Genomic DNA, 16882 nt, shown 5'->3' with positions numbered 1-16882 from the left:
AATCATGGGATCATTAAGTGATTCCATTCCAAATTGTCAGTGGTTGCCAAATACCTAAAATACGAGAGGGGGGGGCATTTTATGAGAGCCAGAAGTTCTGCCTATATGATTCAAATAGAACACATGTTTGCAAATAATAAAATGCATATTGTTCCAAATAGTAACTTCTGTTTTGATATGTAACTTTTAAATCTTTCTTTCTTTTACCCATAGGTTAACATTTATCGTTTAGTGACCAAAGGATCAGTAGAGGAAGATATTTTGGAGAGAGCCAAGAAGAAAATGGTTTTAGATCATTTAGTCATTCAGAGAATGGACACTACAGGAAAAACTGTGTTACATACAGGCTCTGCACCTTCTAGGTGTGTGTGTGTGTGTTATAGACCTTCCTAAAGTACAAAAGTAATATATTAATTAGTCAGTGTAGTTCTTTTGACAAGTGTGTGTGGTGTGTGTGTGTGTGTGTGTGTATCTATATATATCTATATATCTAAAATCCCCATTTCTCTTCATTCCTAAATTATTGAGATATGGAAGAAGAAACCTTCCTCTTGCTTCTTCTACAGCTACTATTCTGTAGAGACCAACTTGAAGTTGCTCAAAAAAAGAGGGAGAAAGATGGTGATGGGGAAGGTCAAAACAAGTAGAGATAGGTATTGAAGAAGAGGTTGTGAACGAAATAAGAGTTTTGTTTTGTTTTGTTATAGGCTATCGAGACAAGAATCCAGAGCAGCGCTCCCCAACCTTTCCAGCTTGGCGGACAGGTGTGGGGGGAAGGGGGGATGGTTCCATGTGAGCATCAGGCACGTGTATGAGCTTTGCAGTTCATACATGTGCTTGATGCTCATATGGAACCATCCCCCCTTGTACGCTGCTTGTGTGTCCCGATTCTGAGCAGGCAACGGCCCGGTAGTGGGCTGCAGCCTAGAGGTTGGGAACCCCTGATCCAGAGGATCATACAGTCAATTATATCTGAATGTATTTTTTAATCTTTAGTTATTATGATTATTTAAACACTGCCCAACTCCAGACAGCTCTGGGCAGCTTACACATTAAAATCTATAAATGACAGAAGGAGACTATAAAACATAAATATGCATGCAGAAAAAAAATACATAAAAACAATTTAGAAACTATGTGGGCTCAACAACCACTCTGTCCCAAGGTCTAGGGTAGTAGCCAGTATTTTAGTGACTTTTTGAATGTGAGAGGAGGAGCAATATGGATCTCTAGTATTTCAGAATTTAGGTACTCTGACTGAAAAAGCAGGCTTCCTAGATCCCAAGAGGTGGCATTGTTTATTTGAGAAGTCCTAGATCTCACATAATTTTCCTGAACTTTTTAAGCAGACAGAAATAAACAAGTCTTTGAGGTATGAAGGATTGTATGAATGGTAGTCAACATTTGGAATTACACTGGCACCAAATGATAACCAGTGCAGCTTTCAGAGCAGTGACGTTACAATTGTTATAGTATTATTGTTATACCATATTTTTCGGAGTATAAGATGCACCTTTTTTCCTCTAAAAAGAGGCTGAAAATCTGGGTGCGTCTTATACACCAAATACAGCATTTTTTTTACCTCCTGAAGCCCCACCCTTTCACCAAAATGGCCGTGCATAGCCTTATGGAGGCTTTCAGAGAGCTCCTGGGGACTGGGAAGGGCAGAAATGAGCAAAAGACAGTCGTCGTCGTCGTCGTCCTCCAGCCACCACCAGCACTCTATAAGCCTCCATAAGGCTATGCATTCAATTTCTTTGACAAAAAAGGGTCGTTTTCATAAAAAGCGGGCTGTTTTTTGCTCATTTTTGCCCCCTACTCCCTAGGAGCACTCTGCAAGCCTCCCCCCCCGCCCCCGCCCCCCGGCTATTCATGCCTTTTTAAAAAAAAAATGTTTTGGGGAGGTTTGCAGAGTGCAAAAACTTTTTTTCTCCCCTTTTGGAAAGCTGTTTAGTTAGAGTGGTTGATGAGAATTACATTGATCAAGTGCTGCCCCAGCAGAAACAAAGTTTTAGGTGCTACAGGTTGTCAGCTATTTCCTTCTCCAGCACATGGATAAATACACCTGGAAACACCTACCTACCTACCTACCTACCTACTCTCTCTCTCTGCCTGCCTACCTACTGTATTTCTCTCTCCCTCTCTCTCTCTCCCCCTCCCTCCCTCCTTCCATCTACTTATATACCTACCTACCTACACTCTCTCCCTCCCCCTACCTATCTACTGTATTTCTCTCTATCCCTCTACCTACCAACTACCTACTCTCTCTCTCCTTACCTACCTACCTACTGTATTTCTCTCTCTCTCTCTCTCTCTCTCTCTCTCCCCTCCCTCCATCTTCCTATATACCTACCTACCTACACTCTCTCCCTACCTATCTACTGTATTTCTCTCTATCCCCCTACCTACCAACTACCTACTCTCTCTCTCCTTACCTACCTACCTACTGTATTTCTTTCTGTCTCCCTCCCTCTCTCCCCCCCTCTCCCCCCTCTCTCTCTCCCTACCTACCTACCTTTTTTTTTAATTTGCCTCTTCAAAACCTGGATGCGTCTTATACTTTGGTGTGTCTTATACTCCGAAAAATACAGTAGTTATCACTGCGTGTGCTGCCATGCCTGTGCTACCAGCACTTTGGAATGGCTTCAGGATCAGCTCCATGTAGACTGATCTAGGAGGCTGTTTGTGAAATGACTATGATGTGAATGACCATCTGAATGGCATTCTGATCCAGAATAGACATAATGGCTGCAACAGATATATATGAAGCCTGGACCACCATCACCACCACCTGGTTATTGAGGAGAACCTAGAAGTCCACGGTGGCCCCCAGATTGCTGCCCTATGCAAAAATAAGGATGAAATATCCACAGAGCCAAGAGGCTCAGATTATAAAACCACTCAGTTTTGTCAGAATTGAGCCTGAATCTGTTCCTCATCCAGACTTGCATACTCTCCAGATACCAGGATGCAACATCAACAATATCACATGAATGAAATGTACAGTTGAGTATCCTCAGCATTCCTTAAAACTGTTATTCTTCATTTTTAGCTCTGCTCCTTTTAACAAAGAGGAACTGTCAGCTATTCTAAAGTTTGGTGCTGAGGAACTTTTCAAAGAACCAGAAGGGGAAGAACAGGAACCGCAGGTACAAGCCAATTAACTTCCTTGTATTTTATTTACCGTATCTGTAATTCAAAACCAAAATTCAATTGTATAATTTTATTTCATATTCTTAGGAAATGGACATAGATGAAATATTGAATAGAGCTGAAACACGGGAAAATGAAACTGGACCATTAAGTGTGGGAGATGAATTGCTCTCTCAGTTTAAGGTATTAACATGCATATTTATTTGTAAATGAGCATTTCTAAATTTCATGGTATTCATTTCTACATAAGCATACATAGAGCTATAGTTTAAATTACTTTAGCCTTATTTCCATTACATCAGAGCTTTTAATGCAGAGAAATAATTGAAGCATGTTTGGTCAAATGTGCAAATATTACAATTAAATGAATTGGTTTCTTTTCAGTATTTTATTGGCTTGGGCTTTGTACAACACAGATACAGTTCTGTGTTCTTACTGTTACAGTGGCACTGAAAAAAAGGTTCATGACCTTTCCTTGAACTTACGATCATGTGATTGTGAATGTAGTGTGCATTTACAGTGGTCACATGATCACTATTTACAACCTTCACATCTGGCTTCTAGCAAGCAGTCAATGGTGAAGCTGGCAGGAAGTCACAAGCTGAAATCACGTCATGCTATGCTTAACAACCATGGGTGTTCACTTAATGACTGCACAGAACTAATGTCATAAATGGTCACATATTTCATGTTATGACCTTGTTACTTAGTGATAACTAGGTAACTGCTGGTTCCAATTGTAGTTGGTAAGTGAGGATATCTATACTAGCCATATAAACATTTTCATTCTGAAGAGTTGTCAATCCAAATTGTTGACATGAAAAATCCAGATTTTTCCTCTGTCCATAGTTACCCAAATATACAAATAATCTAATTTACATAGTTCCTACAGATTTATAGATTTTGAAGTTATATGGAACCTGCAACAAAATAAAAATATTTTTCTCCTTTCTGTTCTTCCAATTCTTTCTTAACTTACAAATGAAGATATTTGGCCATTGGGGCAAAAGAAAAAACTACGGGAGAATTAGATTAACTTTGATCATGAATTACTTTTTTTCTTGCTAATTCTGGTTTTGGGGATTTGGAACAAAATCATTGATTTGTCACCTATAAAGATCTACATAATATTTTAAGCAAGAGTTTTGTAATTTATATATTTTGTCATAATATGTACACTATATAATGTGTGCATTTGTATTGTGTCTGATAAAATAAATGTCAGGGTTCCAAATAGCATCCTCAATAAACTGTAAAAGATGGCTTCCAAGCCTGACAATATTATATTTACAGGTGGCCAACTTTTCCAATATGGATGAAGATGATATTGAATTGGACCCTGAACAAAATTCAAGAAATTGGGAAGAAATAATTCCAGAGGTCCAGAGACGAAGATTAGAAGAAGAAGAAAGGCAAAAGGAATTGGAAGAAATTTATATGCTTCCAAGAATGAGAAACTGTGCAAAACAAGTAAGCTTGACCTTTGTAAAGGGTCACATCTTAATTGTCTTTTGCTTTAGAACAATTGTTTATTTGAAATGCTAAATGTTAAGATTGAATTTGAGCACCTCTGCACTCTTTTTTATTAAAAAAATAGATAAGTTTTAATGGAAATGAAGGAAGACGTTTTAGAAACAGAAGATATTCTGGATCAGACAGTGACTCTGTCTCAGATAGAAAACGACCAAAAAAACGTGGAAGACCACGGACGATTCCTCGGGAAAACATTAAAGGATTTAGTGATGCAGAGATTCGGAGGTAAGGAATACCTCATTATAATGCATATTATCCTAATCTATTTCAATTTAGAAAATAAAAATGCTCCCATAGTAAGTGTGTTTTATATATTGTCAAAATGGGTTTTTTTTTCATTTGTGAAGGTGAAAAATTCTGATATATTAAAATAGGTGTTTATTAAGTTGGAAGTTAAAAGGCATAGTTGAATGCTTCTGTAAATTCAAATAGCATAAATAAATTAGATTTGGGTTATAGTTTAAGTAAATATCTAACATTCTTCAAATTGATAAATCAAGAAATGATCATATGTTCCTTGTTAATTTCCACTGTTATACAATGCAGGTAATATAAAGTAACTGATATTTTTATGTATGCACGTCAGCTTTTCTAATAGCCTTTACATGAACTCTTTCTGTGAGACAATCATTTCTAATTTATCATTATTCACTAAGATTGATAAATATTTTTTATTTTCTCTGCTTAGTAGTTTATTTTAAAACAAGAATAATTTTCCAACTGTTTTTCTTAGGTTTATCAAGAGTTACAAGAAATTTGGGGGGCCTCTTGAAAGGTAAATAACTAATAAGTAGAATTTCTCTCTTATCTATATATAGTGAAGTATCCCAGTGCTACTTTAAAAGACAAACAAAAGGGAAATATATACAGTTCCGTTCATAAAAATCATAATTCTAGTAGCACTTACTCCTACAACAAGGATTTTTTCTATTTTAAATTGAGTAAATAGGACTGTCAAGTTCAGATTATAAGAAAATAATAAGGGGGAAAAGGCAAATTAAAAAACTAGAGCTTATAAAAGAATAAGTCACCCTCTCTCACACAAAAAATAGAGATATTATTTCTATTCTTCCCCTTTAATGAAAACCTTTAGAAATAAGAAAAAAAATCTGTCAAATGAATTACTGAAAATATCAATTACTATTTCAAAGAGGTTTGCCTTTCCTTCCTTATTAAAAACTTTATTGAAATATCTAGCATTAATGGTTTTCTTGTTTTTTTATGATGTAAAACGTTTGGTACTATTGAAACCAGAATTGTAATGTTAACCTGTTGCAGATTAGATGCCATAGCTAGGGATGCTGAATTGGTGGATAAATCTGAGATAGATCTCCGGCGGCTTGGAGACCTTGTACATAATGGATGCTTCAAAGCTTTGAAAGACAACTCATCTGGACAAGAAAGAGCAGGTACAGAGTGCTTAACAACAGCTATGTGGAATGAACCCAAGCAAAAAGTTCATATTATACTCTTTTGCTTCATAAAAAATCATAACATTCCTTGGTCGTGCCCTTGAGTTTATGAACAGGTTATTACTGATATGGCTGACAGCAGTTTCCCGTTTGTTGATGTGTTTTCTCTTCTTCCTGTTTCCAGATATAGCCAGTATAGCATGTTTGTTACCTTAGAACATTACTGGCAACAATCACAAAAATTAAAAAGTGAAAAAATAGTTGTAAAGTGAATAGGAGACACAATAGATTATTTTCAGTAACTCCCATTTCTTTGCCCATTTTGACTAATGCTAAATATGCCCATTAATTATTTTGTCAATGCTATATTAACTATTCTTATCTATTGGGCTAATTTCTCATCCTGTAAAACCTTGCTATTTTAAGAACCTAAGAATGGATCTGCCTCTATTAAACTTGAAGAACAAGAAAAATAGTGTAATACAGGTAGTTAACAAGTTACACTAGCAATTGGAATCAAAATTTCTGTCACTAAGCAATATGGTCATAAAGTGTGACTGTCTGACCCTTTAGGTAATAAAATGCAGCAAAACTTACTTAATAACTTCCTTAGCAACAGAAATGTTGGGCTCAATTGTCATAGGTCAAGAACTATCTTTGTTCATAATTACTGCTTCAATTGTTTTACCTCATATTTTCAAAAGTCAGCATTTCTAGTCACTTTGTTTACATCTTATGCATTATTTGTTTTTGAGACATAATTTTGTTTAATTTGCTGTACACCTTTGGGTGGTTTTGTATTGAACTGTAGAGCTTTTTGTTTTTTTCACATTTTGGAGTGTTTATATAAAGAGTAAGAAAGTCTAATACTTTTCCTTTGTTGCATTCTAAATTTAAGGAGGTAGACTTGGAAAAGTTAAAGGCCCAACATTCCGAATATCAGGGGTACAAGTAAATGCAAAATTGGTCATCTCACACGAAGAAGAGTTGGAACCATTGCATAAATCCATTCCTTCGGATCCAGAGGAAAGAAAGAGGTTTGTATCTCCATATTTGTTCCTTAAGTAGAAACGCTGACAATTGTAATCACGTTGTAGTCACTATTAAAGTGACTGTGGTGTAATGATCAGTGTACATCATTGCACCCAAAGAACCTCGTGTTAAACATTTTAATGATCCCCAAATAATCAGATCATTCATCTTCTAACAGTTTTCACAGAAATGTTAATATACAGTGGAGAAACAATTTTACGATGCTAACAAATATTTAGTTAAACATGTGCTCTATTTTTTATTGCTTACGTTCTTCTTAGACATTACTTCTGAAGCATACTCACTTTTTATTTAGATACACCATTCCTTGTCACACTAAGGCTGCTCATTTTGATATGGATTGGGGTAAGGAAGATGATTCCAACCTGCTAATAGGCATTTATGAGTATGGATATGGTAGCTGGGAAATGATAAAAATGGATCCAGATCTCAGCTTGACACACAAAGTAAGTCCTTTTTCTATTCATTGAATATAATGTTGCTTGAAAGATTAAAGCTGTTTCTTAGTGAAGGGTTCATAGTTACTTTTTTTTGGAACTCTGCAGTTAGCTGGTGCCATACTATCTTAGTTAATTCATTTGGGATTTTATATTTTTACTATTTACATGATGTCTTCAGAAAAATAAGAAAAAGATTTTTCTATGGGTTCCCCTTACTTTTTCATTGCATTTTAATCAGCAAAGTATTTCAAAACCATCAAAATGTAAATATCCTATCCTCAATAATGCCATCTATATGATTCAGTATATGTCCATAAGAGAAAGTGACACAAATTGAACGTACATTTTGCTGCATAGTAGCAGGGTAATATATTACAAGAATGAATATGAACTTAACATTTTATTCCATATTGTTCTATTTCATCTGTATATGTAAGTTTTCTTTCTTGGTCACCTGGAGTATTCATTTGTCTATTGTTCATTTTATCCCATATTTATTACTTTATAGCAAAGTGATGAACATACCTAAAGTTCCTTCCTCTTCCTATTTCCCCACAACAAAAATTGTGTCTCAGTGTTTCTATACATTGCACTATACAGATAGATATAGGGATGGTAGGAAGATAAATAGATCAAATATTTTACCTTAATGTGAACATTTACTGGTTAGGAGCATATATTATATTGTGAGCCTCCCAGAATCAAAATGGAATGGGCAGCATTAGTTTTGAGTCAAATGAAAAAATATATAGATCTGTAATATATTTTCCATTTTACTTGTCTGTCCCTTTCCATTATATTGCTACTGATATATTCTGAATAAAATATTTTAAATTGTGCTTTCAGATTCTACCAGATGACCCAGATAAGAAACCCCAAGCCAAGCAGTTGCAGACCCGTGCAGACTACCTCATAAAATTATTGAATAAGGACATTGCACGAAAAGAAGCACAAAGACTTTCTGGAATAGTAAGTAACTTGTTGCAGCAAAAAGCAGGACACTGAACATTCATCTTATAGAAATGTAATATCTGTTTACATTGTTTACATTTTGAAATTATTTCTATATCCGTCCGCATACAGATAGGTTAAATCAGGATTCTCCCTGAACAAATTGTTCATGCTTGCTTACTAACTAGTTCTGGGTATGATTCTTGTTGTTTCTAAAATCTGCAATTCATTGATTTTTAGAAACAATAAGACACTAAAAAATAAGCCTTACTATTGATACTCACAATTCTTTTCTGATATTTAGGGTTCAAAGAGAAGAAAGATAAGAATGAAAAAGAGCAAGATTATAAAAGCAATAAAAATGAAAGAGGAGTTAAAGAGTGACACATCACCACCACCTTCAGATAAGTCTGATGAAGAGGAAGAAGAAGATAGCAGGGTGAATATATTGAAAATGTTATCTGCTTTTTTATTACCAGTTTATTCAGTCTTCACACTGGGAAAAATGGTATAAAACTGATATCAAAATCACAGGTTCAGGATCTAAATGAAATTTCTAAGGTGATTTCTGGTTGTATTTGTGTTTTAGATCCCATGGCTCTCTAATTTAAAGCAACAACTTAAAGAATGCAGTCAGCATAAAAGTGAAATAAGATTTTTTTTCTTAAACCTGTTTTATTGTATTAAACAATAAATATCTCTTATTTGAAGTCATTGCTAAGTGGCAGTGGAAGATTGCATATATTTAGGATATTTAATTCCTGTGTTTTTGAAAGTGCTTATGAACCTCAAATTAAAATCATTTAAAATATAGATTTTAAGAAGATATTTTTATTCAGGAAAGAGCAAAGAACAGTAGGCAGGCTTTTAAAATGTCTTTTTACCTCAACAATGTAACATTCTTTAAAAGTTTCCTGAGCTAAGAATCAGAAATTGCAATCTCCAGTTTCCTGCTTGTTTTCATTCCTAATTACATGACTTTTTTTAGCAAACTGCAAAATAAGATTGACATTTTTTTGTTTCTTAAAGTCTTAAAAAATATGTCTCGGATTTTGAATGAAGAGGGGCCTCTTAACATGGTCTAAAATACAACATTCTATATAAAAATATTAAAACATTAAAAGAATGGAAGAAAAAACTTAATTATAGTATTAAGACAAAAAGTAGAATGAAAAATTAGGCAGACTACCAGCTGTCTTTGTTTTATGTTTATTTTTAGGTTACGTTTAGTATTTTTCCTGTGATTGCTAGGCTGAAGAAAAAATAAGTAGTGTTTAAACAATTGTTTAAAATTGTAAAATCAACTGTTGGTTGAAAATATTTTTGTTTTAATGAAATACATTACTGGGAAATAATACAAGAAATGGGGAAATGGTAGATACTTTAAGCATTGTTTCCTTCATCACTATTATAAATAGACACAATTTGAAAATTAGATTTAAATAGCAAAGAATGTCCAGTCATTTTAGTACTCCAAATACAATCTACCTGTGTTTCACTGAGTAATAAGAGATACAAAAAACCCCAATAATTGACAACTGGAATAAAATAGAAAAATGTGTCAGAACAAATGACAAAATTACTAAATAATATCACTGTTTCCTGTTGTTTCTGATGCATATCACTTGTGTGTTTTATATGCCAATCAAATGTTTAGATTTTTCATTTCAGCAGATATGTTTATATGTTATAGGATGAAATGGTTTCATTGAAAAATTCAAGTAAGATAAAAATGGAAAAAGAAAATGAAGAAAATCTTGATGCAGCTATTACTTTGAAAAAGCAGGTCGATGAAAAAAGAGAAACGAAGGAAAATAAAAAGGAATTAAAAAGGGAGAAAAAAGAAAAAGAGGACAAGAAGGAGATGAAAGAAAAAGATATGAAAGAAAAGAGGGAAAGCAAAGTAAAAGAATACACCCATAAAGAAAAAGAAGTTAAAGAAGAAAAGGTAATTAAGCCCTGTTAGATTGTTTGATATCTTATATGCAGGGCTGTATTCTAGTACTCAAGAGCTAGCCAGTCTTTTCCAGGCATTCACATGTATGTCAGGAGCTTCACTCCAAAGGTATACGAGGCAGAAAAAACAGCAAAATTTAATCAAAATTAAATAATGCTAAATTTTGTTTTTTTCTTTTCCTTGCATAAAATATTGTAGTTCAGTTACAGCTTTTGAAACCTAATGGCAAAGCTATCCCATGTTGGGGAGTGAGTGGAACACTCATATCTGTGACTGAGGTTCTGCGCCTTCATTCTATAATATGCTTTGTTTGGGGGGGGGGTGTTCTCCTTCAATTCACTCTTTGAATGAAATCTAGGCAGTTCGGGGTTCTATGGAATAACAAAGCATATGTAAAATGTCGACTGTCCAATATATTTCATTGTTGGCAGCATTTTAGACTCTTATTTTTTTATTTGTAGATAAATGATTATAAATCTGACAGCAAAGACAAAATAAAGAAACCCCTTTCAGCAGACACACCTGTTCATATAACAGCAAGTGGTGAACCTGTTCCTATATCAGAAGATTCAGAGGAGTTGGATCAGAAAACGTTCAGTATAGTAAGATTACCTTCAGTACTAGCAAATGCATTGTTATTAGATCAGTTGCAATAGGTAACTTAGATACCTCTGAAATTTGTTTGCTTTTTTCATTTCAGTAGTGTTTCCCCAAAAATAAGACAGGGCCCTATTTCCTTTAGACCCCCAAATAAGCACTTGGCCTTATTTTGGGGCAGATCTTATTATTTTTGAGGTGCAGGAGGCGGCGAGCGTGGTCACCTCATGGCTGCTGCTGTGTTTGCGATATTTTCGGTGGAGGGCTTATTTTAGCAAAAGTAAGTTCAAAAGCCCAATGGGGCTTATTATCCAAGAAGGTCTTATTTTCAGGGAAACAGCTGATCTACTTATGCATAAAGTTAGTTTTAAATATTGATTATTTTAATCTGATGTTTAATGTAAAGTTAAAAGTTAAATTAATTTTAATAGAAAGCTTTCCATATAAGAGAGCAAGGGTAAGTGGAATCACTCTGCTATAAATTTTAGTATGTATGTAAGTAACAACAGGTTTAGCAGAACTCTGAATATTGTTTGTGAATATATGAATATCATTTTTTTTACAGTGCAAAGAAAGAATGAGGCCTGTCAAAGCGGCATTGAAACAGCTGGATAGACCAGAGAAAGGTCTTTCAGAAAGGGAACAACTAGAACATACTAGACAGTGTCTCATAAAAATTGGTGACCATATAACTGAATGTCTAAAAGAATACACAAATCCTGAACAAATTAAACAGTGGAGAAAGTAAGTAAATACACAGATCTACCGAGCTTTTAGTTGCTCTTTCATTAAACAGTTTATAGAATAACCACTAGGTGGAAGTTGATCTCTGTTACAGCCGCTACTGTGTTAAAGTAATACGTTGAAACCAAGTATTCTCCGCCCAGTTTAAGACTTGTATTTTTCTGCAAATTATTCCATAATTAACCACCTAATTAATTTTTCATCTGAAACATGCCTAATTTGTCTTTGAATAAGAACATCCAATAAATAAGGCTATTTTGAATCATAGCAGTAATTTACTGGTACTTGAGAAATGTAACCTGTTAAAGGGATTTCATAAAATTAAGACTAAATCTTTTTGTTTGTTTCTTTTCCAATTTTAGGAATTTGTGGATTTTTGTTTCCAAATTTACTGAATTTGATGCCAGAAAACTACACAAATTGTACAAACATGCAATTAAAAAGCGCCAGGAAACACAGGTGAGGGGGGAAGGTTATTAAATACTAGCATATATGTTGCATGCTGTTTTGTTATGAAAACAAAATATAAAAAATATATCCCATGGATGGGGCTTTGCTTGTGCCGTCCAGTTTCTGGCATGCCGCGGCCTGGTACCAGCCCATGAACCGGGTTTGGGGATCCCTGATCTAGTTGAAAGTTATCAAATGAAACCTAGATAATATTTTATTTAATTTTTTTCAGCAGTATAATGAACAGAATATCAATAGCAGTGTGAATACAAATTTGATTAGAAATCCAGGTAAGCTATTAACTATTATGCTAATTGTTACACAACATTGTATTATAAGGACATATTCCCCATACTGTTTTCAGATTCTAATTTTAAATATCTCTATGAAATGGGAAAATATTTTCATTTCCAGTTTAGTATAAACCTATTTAATTTATACTTTCCACAAAGCAAATGGCATATCAATTAGTATATATACTGCCCTGAATTTCACAGTTCTCCAATTTTTTTAGAAAGTGCAATTTGCATAGAAATGTGTTTATATTGGTAGAAATAATTTAAAATACCTTAGATTAAAGATAATTGTTTGCAAGGATTTGCAAATATATAAATTGCTGATGCACCTCTATTTCCATTTAAGCAGATGTGGAACGGTTAAAAGAGAACACGAATCATGATGACAGTAGTAGGGACAGTTACTCCTCTGACAGATACTTATCACAGTATCATGATCATCACAAAGACAGACTTCATGGAGATTCTTACAAAAAAAGTGATTCAAGAAAAAGGCCTTATTCCACTTTCAGCAATGGAAAAGATCATAGAGATTGGGATCATTATAAACAGGATAATAGGTAAGTCTTGTGACGTTTTTTGACTCCAGTCCTCCCAGACATTAGTTCTTATTATTAATGAGATAAGCATGTAGAGTTCAGAAAATAGATAACATTCATTGATATAATTTTAAATTCAGTAATATACTTAACACACCTTGAACAAAAACCATAATGTAGTAGGGAAAGACAGTATGAAAAGGATCAGGACTATGCATCAGACTCCCAAGAATCTACATGAGAAGAAGTTTATTCTCTTCTCACAAAACACACACCCTAGGAGGAGAGCAGATAAGATGCCAGTTGAAGATAATATTGGCAACTATTAGTTTCTGTTCTTGCGCACCTTCTCCCATCCAGCAGAAGCTAGCCCAGGCCTTACTGCACTTGTACCTTGCCTCCACAGCCATCTTCACATATTCATTCCCCCTCCCACTCTCCCAGCCAGGAATGGCTGCTTACCTGCTTGCAAGCCTGCTTGCAAGCCACCTAGGATGTGCAACTTCCTGCTGGCTTCCTCACTTTGCTTGTTGGAAAGTGGGAATGCAGGTCCTACCTTTGCTAAGCAATGCAGTCATATGGTGTCTCTACTATTATATCACTTAGCAATGGATTATGGACCCAATTGCTGTGGAAACCTGAGGGCTACCTGCATAACAATAGACTTCCAGTGCTTATTTTATTCATGTATTTATTAAATTTATACATTATCCAATTCCCAATGTTACTGACTCATAAGTGTAACAAAATTAAAAAAACAGCAAAAATGCTAAGAAAAGGCAGGAATGAAAAAGAGGGAGAAACCCACACAAAGTGAGGGAACTTCACTCACCAAAGTTCTAAAATAAAATCCAGGTCCTCAAGTCACTTCAAAACACCACAAGACATCCATATCTAGAGGGAGTCTCATTCCAGAGGGCAGGTGCCTCTACAGAGAAGGGACACTTCTAGAGTCCCAATAGACACTGTTTAGCTCAAATTGCTTCATCCCTAGCATTGAACAAGATTCAGAGACCAGAGCCTGCATTTGATACATCATGTTTCGCAATCTCGGAAAGAGCAGTTGGTGGAAATGAATAGAGGAAAGTGGACAAGTCAATCTACAAGTCGCTACTTTTTAACAAGTAAAAATTGGTTGTGGCTTCTATATCAGTGCAGAAGCTTTGTGGCTCCATAGGGACTACATCAAGTATATTGGTTATAAGCCAGCAGTATTGCCACCTCCCTGTTCAAAAAACAATTCCAATAGTTTAGGTGGAAAAGAACAGAGGCTCATGAGTACTTGAGTACAGAGATTCTCAGTGCCTGAAAGAAATGTTATGTTGTACATTTCATCTGTTCCTGTAGAATCTGCCTTTTTTGTCCAAATTTATCTCCGCATGATCTAAGTAATTGACACTTAGTTTCCTCATTTTCTTTTTGTGATTTTTGTCAGTTTAGGTATGATATTAAATATATGCATATGATATGGTTTTGAAAGGCTAATTATAAAAGGAATCAGCATTTAAAGAGAAAATTATATTCTTTTCTATTGCATTCATGAAATGGATTTCCCCTTTGTGAAAATAGTATTTGCATTGGAACTACTCTGGTTTAAAAATCCTGAGTACATAATCACTGAAGGACAGGAATAATTAATCCCGTGTCATTATAGCAGATACCTTGAATAAGGTTGCTATTCAACTTTTATGTTCCAAGACTTTCCACACCAAAAAAAAAAGGGGGGGGGTGTTAACAAATCTTCCTTTCTGTGAATGGGTGGTTTCTAAATTTGACAAATACATAAAGGCCACATTTCCAAGAACACAGCTTTACTGTTAGAAAGTTGTGAAACCTTTATAAAGAAATTCTAAAAGTATATTATTTGAAATTAGCTTCCACTATAATTATTATTTTTCTTGATTTTCAGATACTACAATGATAGTAAACACAGAAAGTTAGATGATCACAGAAATAGAGATCACAGATTGAATCTGGAAGGAAGTTTTAAAGACAGTCGATCACATTTAGATCACCGGATACATTTAGATCATCGATCCAGTTCAGACTACAGTCATCATAAATCTTCAAGAGATTATAGGTATCACTCAGACTGGCAAATGGACCACAGAGCTTCCAGTAGTGGACCCAGGTCACCATTAGATCAACGGTCACCTTATGATTCTCGATCTCCTTTAGGACACAGATCTCCTTTTGACCATTCAACAGATCATAAAAGTACACCAGAACATATGTGGAGTAATCGGAAAACATAGCAAAGACTTAACATTTCGTGGACTTCTTTTTAGCCATACACAATAAAACTAACACAGTAATTGCCTTACATGACTTGAAAGATGTGGACCGGATGTGCTCTGAGTAGCAGTATTGTTACTACTTTCCAGTATGGTAGTTATATTATCCCCACAGAAGAAGAAATATTTTTGTATTTAAAGTTTTAATGCTGCACTGTGCTACAAATGTTGTGGCACATTTTTTTTAAAGAAATAGGAAATGTTTACTTTTTACAGGGACCTCAACACTGCCCAACTTAGACTGGATCTTAATCTGAATTCCTTGTCAATAGTTTTATCCTGAATACAGTTTAAATTATGCTTTTAGATGAGTATTCACATGATAATCTGTGAGAGTATTTCAGGAAAGGGGATTTTTTTTTCAAAGGATGTAATGACCTAGTTCACTTTCCAAAGCTACTTGTTTACGTTATACGCTGCGACCACCTTGCCGCTTTTTCATCACAAGCTTGAATATTTAAATTCTGTACCTATAATTGTAAAATAGTCAGGCATTCTACAGTTTGATCAGTTGTAATGCCTTTTTACAAAATGACTGTAAATTATTGTAAATTAATTAAATGAGCTTCCCCTCCCCTGACTTTTTCTTTTTAAATGGGTTTGGCTGATCATTTCCTTTAAAAAAATTTTTTTTAAAAAAAAAAAACAAAAGTTCAGATGAAATAATTGGAATCTAAAAAGGAAAATAAAAAACCTGTCTGCCTTTATAAGAAGAACATTCAATTCTATAGATTGAATTACATGCAAATGAATTTTTATCCCCTGACATTTGACTCAGGTTGGACAATTACGTCCATTATCTCTTTTATGGTTTATGTGCCCCCAAGATGGATTGTCTTAAAGCATATTCAAAGCTATTCTGAATCTAAAACACGCATGTTTATCAGAATAAATTTATTGATTCAATCATATTTATCTTCTGTAATTTTGCATTTCAGCAAATAAAAGCTACACTCTAAAAGTGTAAAGTCCCTGTTACCGATTTGCTTGGGTAATTATTTTTTAAAATATTAGGTTTAGGAATAAGCTGTTTGGTTCTAATATTGGCTCTCAGAGACATATTTATATCCTCAATTATTAGCTTGATGGACTTGGCTGCTTCAATCCACAATTGTTTATTTGTAAGGAAGATCTGGATTTAAAATACATATATAAGCCGTTACCAAGATTCTTTTGGGAACTTATAATCTTTATTTTAGTTTAAAGAAATCATTGTTTAAACTGCATAGAACTGTTTCTGTAGCACAGCAAAGTGATGCTAGATTTTTTTCTTCTTAGTCCTAGTGCAACAAACAGCAACTGATGTTGACATTTTTAAATTGAGTGCCTTGCACAGCTACGTGACTTCTGCTCTTTTTTTTATTCCTCCCAGCCGATCCCTAGGTAAATAGAAAACATTGCTTAAAAATTGTGTTTCTGCTTACACATGGTTATGTACAAAACTAAAGTGGTTGTTACATGTT

At 34.5% G+C, this 16882-nt stretch overlaps 1 protein-coding gene across 3 annotated transcripts in view; it reads left to right on the top strand.

Moving 5' to 3' along the window:
* Window positions 1–16394, top strand: part of CHD1 (chromodomain helicase DNA binding protein 1) — a 59451-nt gene extending 43057 nt beyond the window's left edge. For 2 of the 3 annotated variants that reach the window (XM_081941307.1, XM_081941308.1), the window contains 18 exons: window positions 214–362; window positions 3053–3149; window positions 3241–3336; window positions 4447–4623; window positions 4751–4911; window positions 5420–5461; window positions 5965–6095; window positions 6997–7135; window positions 7447–7597; window positions 8438–8560; window positions 8847–8981; window positions 10236–10490; window positions 10961–11101; window positions 11662–11840; window positions 12203–12299; window positions 12523–12580; window positions 12936–13146; window positions 15035–16394. In XM_081941307.1, coding sequence (XP_081797433.1) covers window positions 214–362; window positions 3053–3149; window positions 3241–3336; window positions 4447–4623; window positions 4751–4911; window positions 5420–5461; window positions 5965–6095; window positions 6997–7135; window positions 7447–7597; window positions 8438–8560; window positions 8847–8981; window positions 10236–10490; window positions 10961–11101; window positions 11662–11840; window positions 12203–12299; window positions 12523–12580; window positions 12936–13146; window positions 15035–15380 — 2688 coding nt within the window. In that variant the 3' untranslated portion in view covers window positions 15381–16394. The remainder of the gene's footprint in view (window positions 1–213; window positions 363–3052; window positions 3150–3240; window positions 3337–4446; window positions 4624–4750; window positions 4912–5419; window positions 5462–5964; window positions 6096–6996; window positions 7136–7446; window positions 7598–8437; window positions 8561–8846; window positions 8982–10235; window positions 10491–10960; window positions 11102–11661; window positions 11841–12202; window positions 12300–12522; window positions 12581–12935; window positions 13147–15034) is intronic. The other variant, XM_081941309.1, reaches the window with a different exon arrangement.
* The last annotated feature ends 488 nt before the right edge of the window (window positions 16395–16882 follow it).

This window comes from Natrix helvetica (genome assembly GCF_964273705.1).
Source record: "Natrix helvetica genome assembly, chromosome: 2".
NCBI lineage: Eukaryota > Metazoa > Chordata > Lepidosauria > Squamata > Natricidae > Natrix > Natrix helvetica.
This window is presented reverse-complemented; position numbering and strand designations above follow the sequence as displayed.